The 5,226-nt window shown below is 52.7% G+C and overlaps 1 protein-coding gene across 1 annotated transcript; it reads right to left on the reverse strand.

Annotated features, from left to right (window-relative positions):
- Nucleotides 1-3,191: 3,191 nt before the first annotated feature.
- On the reverse strand, nt 3,192-5,120 carry LOC119878982 (ral guanine nucleotide dissociation stimulator-like). The gene is made up of 3 exons (XM_038589496.1): nt 4,955-5,120; nt 3,858-4,051; nt 3,192-3,637 (listed from the first exon to the last, which is right to left on the reverse strand). The coding sequence occupies exons 1-3, from the start codon at nt 5,044-5,046 to the stop codon at nt 3,192-3,194; spliced, it is 732 nt and encodes a 243-aa protein (XP_038445424.1). The 5' UTR covers nt 5,047-5,120.
- Between the last annotated feature and the right edge of the window lie 106 nt (nt 5,121-5,226).

Here is a 5,226-nt window from a genome sequence, read left to right on the forward strand (position 1 = left end):
CTCACTGCCAATCACCACGCCAATCCCATGCCCTCCTTCCCTCCAGCAAGCCTGTTGTTCTCTGTACTAAAGAATCTCTTATAGTATACCTCCCACTCTTTTCCTTCCTTCCCCATATTCGTTTGTTGTTGTTGTTGTTGTTTTCTTGTTGTTGTTGTTTTAATTCCACGTATGAGTGAAATCATCTGGTATTTTCTCTGAATGACTGACTTTGCTTAACATATAGAATACACTCTAGGTCCTTTCTTTGGTGTTAGTAGTGATCTCTCCTTTCTCATCATGATTTTATTAGTTTGAGTGTTTTCTGTCTTCTTTTAAATAAGGCTGGCTAATGGTTTATCTACCTTCTTAATTGTTTCAAAGAACCAACTCCTGGTTTTGTTGATCTTTTCCACAGTTCTTCTGGTCTCTATTTCATTGAGTTCTGCTCGAGTCTTTTTTAACCCTCTTCTTCTGCTGGGTGTTGGATCTATTTGCTGTCTTTCACCAGCTCCCTTAGGTGGAAGGTTAGCTTTTCTATTTGAGTTTTTTCCAGTTTTTGGATGGATGCTTGTATTGCGATGTATTTCCCCCTCAGGACTGCTTTTGCTGTATCCCAAAGATTTTGAATGGTGGTGTCTTCATTCTCATTAGTTTCCATGAATCTTTTTAATTCTTCTCTAATTTCGTGGTTGACCCTTTCACCTTGTAGCAGGATGGTCCTTAACCTCCACGTATTTGAAATCCTTCCAAACTTCTTCTTGTGATTTAGTTCTAGTTTCAAAGCATTATGGTCTGAAAATACACAGGGTCGATCCCAATCTTTTGGTATCAATTAAGACCTGATGTGTGACCCAGTTTTGTGGTCTCTTCTGGAGAAAGCCCCACGTGCACTTGAGAAGAATGTGTATTCAGTTGCGTTTGCATGTAAAGTTCTATAAATATCTGTGAAAATCCATCTGGTCCAGTGTATCATTTAAAGCTCCTGTTTCTTTGGAGATGTTGTGCTTAAAAGACCTGTGGATTGCAGAAAGCGCTCCATTGAAGTCACCAAGTATAAGTGTATTATTATCTAAGTATGTCTTAACTTTGGTTATTAATCGATTGATATACTTGGCGGCTCACGCATCCGGGCCATAAATATTCGTGATTGTTAGGGTCCTCTTGTTGGATAGATCCTTTAAGTAGTATATAGTGTCCCTCTTCACCTCTCACTACAGTCTTTGGGACAAACTTTAATTTATCTGATATAAGGATGGCTACCCCCTGCATTTAGTGAGGACTATTTGAATGGTACACAGTTCTCCAACCTTTTATTTTCAGGCTGTAGGTGTCCTGATGTCTAAAATGAGTCTCTTGGAGACAGCAAATGGATGGGTCTTGCCTTTTTTATCCAGTCTGAAACCCTGCGTCCTTTTGATGGGGTCATTAAGCCCATTCACGTTCAGAGTTACTATTGACAGATATGGATTTAGTGTCATCATGATACCTATTCAGTCCCTGTTTTTGTGGATTGTTTCCTTGGACTTCCCCTTTCTTTTACAGGGTCCCCCCTTAATATTTCTGGCAGAGCCGGCTTGGTGGTCACATATCCTGTCAGTTTCTGCCTCTCTTGGAAGCTCTTTATCTCTCCTTCTATTCTGAATGAGAGCCTTGCTGGATAAAGTATTCTTGGCTGCAGGTTCCCTCTCATTTAGGACCCTGACTGTATCCTGCCGGCCCTTTCTCACCTCCCAGGTCCTCTGTGGAGAGGTCTGCTGTTGTCCTAAAGCTTCTCCCCATAAAAGTTAGTGATTTCTTGTCTCTTGCTGCATTAAGGATCTTCTCTTTATCTTTGGAATTTGCAAGTTCCAGTATTAAATGTTAAATGTTGAGCGGTTTTTATGGATTTAAGGGGGGGTGGGGGGTGATCTCTCTAGCTCCTGGATCTAAATGCCTGTTTCCCTTCCCAGTTAGGAAAGTTTTCAGCTATGATTTGTTCAAATACATAATCTGGACCTCTGTCCCTTTTGGCGCCCTCGGGAACCCCAATTAAATGTAGATTTTTCCTTCTGAGGCTGTCATTTATTTCCCTTAACCTATCCTCATGGTCTCTTAATTGTCTTTTCTTTTCTTCCCTCAGTTTCCGCCCTTGCCATCAAACTTGTCTTCTGTGTCACTCACTCGTTCTTCTCCCTCGTTAACCCTGGTCGTTAGGACCTCCAGTTTGGATTGCATCTCATTCAACTGATTTTTAATTTCGGCCTGATTAGATCTAAATCCTACAGTCATGAAGTCTCTTGAGTCCTTTATGCTTTTTTCTAGAGCCACCAGTAGCTTTATAAACTGTGCTTCTGAATTGGCTTCTGACATTGAATTGTAATCCAAATGTTGGTAACTCTGTGGGAGAGAGGACTGTTTCTGATTTCTTTCTTTGGAGGTGAGTTTTCCTTCTAGCCATTTTACTCAGTGCGGAGTGGCCAAAAACAAGTTGTACTGGAATAACGAGAAAGAGAGAGAGAGAGAAAAAAAGAAAAGAAGAAATAAAAAAGAATTAAAAAGGGGGGGGTGGGGAAACAACAGAAACAAACAGAAAAGAAAAAAACAAGGGGGAGTATCCTCTGATCCTATATACGGTAAATCCCTCGGCTTCCCTGGAACTTTCCAGTGCTGCTTGGTCAATACCTTGCTTTTCCCCTGACCTTCTAGCTGGTCTTCTGAGGGAGGGGCCTGCTGTGCTGATTGTAGGGTGTGTGCACCTGGGGAGCTGCCCAGGCCCCTGCCAGGTGTATGGCTCAGTGGGAGTTGTTTATCTGTGAGGCCCCTGCTCAGTCCCAGGTACAGGGTGACACCAGGAGGGACAACAACAGTGGGGGGCGGCCAGCTGTGCAGCTCTGGAGTCAGCTCCCGCAGTGACTACTGCAGCTCCCAGTGTGCAGGGGCCTGGATGCTCCAGGGGCGGGCCCGCCGATCTGTACAGCTCGGGCCGCCCGGGGGCAGGAGCCACCTGGCTGTCCTGTGTCCTCCCGGCCTCTGCCTGACCTGGGGGAGCACCCGATCCTGGGCTGTGTCCCCCGGCGCCCTGGCTTCTGGGACCTGTGACACTGTGAATGGACTAAAGTTGTAGGTCCACGATGTATAATTTAAAAGCATCAGAGTGAATTTTGTTTGAAGTTAACTTATACTTTATTACAATAAAACTCATAAGCCATTTTACAGGTTAAAGAAAAAACTCAAAATATAGAAACAGTGAAATGACACGGGAAGGCAAGCCTCCGTTGGGCTGCAGGCATGACGAGCCCTGCGGTGGGGAGCTGGGGGCGGGCTCCCGAGGTGGTCAGGGGGCTGCGCAGAGGTTGAAGCCAGTTGTCCCAGAGGCAATTGGCGGCTCTGGCACTCTGGGGACCCCGATTGCAGGTGGCCAGGGCCTGCTCCTCCTCCGGGGTGGCCGCAGGTGCACGTGGCTCGTCCAGGGCGCAGCCGTGATCTAGAGCAGTGACCACTATCTGCAGGGGCTTCGCCTCCCCAGCTGGCACCTCAGCTGGGGCCAAGCCCTCAGCCCCAGCAGCCAGGGCGGCCTCGAGCACTTCAGGCCCATCCGAGGCAGCAGGCCCCACAGTTGGGGCTGGGGCGGGCTCCGGAAGTGCTTCAGGGTCTTTTGCTCGGGCCGAAGCTGTAGCTCCAAGAAGACAAGGTATCACCACCAGGACGGACTTTCCACGTCCCTCCCAAATCAAGGACACTCTTCCAACCGCTCAAAGAGCCCTGGGAGGTGTCCACAGCCTGCAGCTCGTGGGGATGGGGTGTGAGCCGAACCCCTGCTCCCGGCCCAGCTGCACGGACGCTGGATCCGTGGGGCCCACCCTGTCCCCAGCTCGGCCACCCCCAGGCCTCCTCACCCCCAGCCTCTGGCTCCGCTGCATGGAGGCGTCTGAGTTGTTGCAGGTAACGCCGGGCACGGAGCTCCACGTCTGTGCCTGGCATGCGCTGCCTTATGAATTCCAGAATCTTCTTCAGGGAGGCAGATTGGGGGAGCCGACAAAAGTCCTCCTGATAATAGTCCATCCATATCTCCAGGATGCAGCAGATGGCCCTGGGGAGGGACAGGTGGGCACAGGGGTCAGAAGACAGGGCTCCCTCACACCGAGGTGTCCCGGGGAAGCCCTGCAGGACCCGGGGCCTCGGCCTCCCGTGCGGGGCTGTCAGAGGCCAGTCCTGCTCCTCGTCCACCTGCCACCTGGCGGTCCTGCCTGCCACAGGCCTGCTCCCCGAGGAGGGGCTGGCACGAAGCCTCTGTGCGGGGGAGCCCACGCCCAGCGGTGTGACCATCACGGTCTTTGCTGGGAAGCGGGGCTCCCTCCTCAGCCTGGCTCCCTGCCCACTTGCCCCTTGAATCCACCGGCAGGCGTCCGGGGACGGGGGGCGTCTGGCCTGTCATTGCCCTCACTGCACACACTGTCGCTCTGGGAAGGTCCAAGCCAGGGCTCGGGCTCTGTGTCCTGCCAGGCCTTGCCAGGAGCCACCCGGGACCTCCACTTTCCCTCCCTGGTGCTCTGCGCTGCCTCCCTCATGAGGGGCCCCGGGGGGTGTCCTTCCACTGACTCTAATCTGCCGTCTCCCACGGGGCCAGGGCCACCGGGTCTGTGAGCCCTCAATGGCCCTCGTGGCAACCTGCTGTGCACTGGGTCCAGGTGCCACCAGATTGGGGAGTGCGATGCTCCCCACCCCCTCTGCTCTGGGTCCCAGGTGTGGGGCAGACAGAGGGCTGGGAGGGGCGGGCATGGAGAAAGTCTCCCTTAGGGGTCCCAGTGCTCTCCCACCAAGCCCACACCCTATTCACGGCTCTCCTTTCCTCCTTTCCTGAAGGGCCCTTAGACCTTTACCCCGTCACGGGAATTGCAGATGTGTGGGGTGAGGGTCCAGCACCCCGGCCCACAGCCCCCTCGCTGCCCTCCTGGAGAGGGAAGGCCCTCGGGCAGGGGCCGGAGTCACTCACAGTTTCCAGCGCTGCAGGACCGCGTCGTCGCCACCACACGCAGCTGCGATGCACCCATATCTAGGGGAGGGCGGGGGCATCCCACGAATCATCCTGTGGCCGCGACCTCTCACCGTGGGGGCTGTCACCTCTGACCCCCGACTAGGCCGGAGCCCCGGGGGCCGTCAGCTCTGTGCGGGGGGCCACGGCAGCCCCCGGAGAAGCGCCCGCACCTGCCGGGGCCTCCTGAATGCTTGAGCATGAAAGGCTCCGGCCAGGCCCACGGCCGATAT

Source organism: Canis lupus, unplaced genomic scaffold, assembly GCF_011100685.1.
Source record: "Canis lupus familiaris isolate Mischka breed German Shepherd unplaced genomic scaffold, alternate assembly UU_Cfam_GSD_1.0 chrUn_S2184H2384, whole genome shotgun sequence".
NCBI classification, from domain to species: Eukaryota; Metazoa; Chordata; class Mammalia; order Carnivora; family Canidae; genus Canis; species Canis lupus.

What these genes read in the sequence shown, in the direction of transcription:
- LOC119878982 (XM_038589496.1), bottom strand. Translation starts at nt 5,046, where the DNA reads ATGATTCGTGGGATGCCCCCGCCCTCCCCTAGATATGGGTGCATCGCA. An exon ending in GTCCTGCAGCGCTGGAAACT is followed by an intron (nt 4,052 to 4,954) that starts GTGAGTGACTCC and finishes GTCCCTCCCCAG; the next exon opens with GGCCATCTGCTGCATCCTGG. An exon ending in AGCGGAGCCAGAGGCTGGGG is followed by an intron (nt 3,638 to 3,857) that starts GTGAGGAGGCCT and finishes GTCTTCTTGGAG; the next exon opens with CTACAGCTTCGGCCCGAGCA.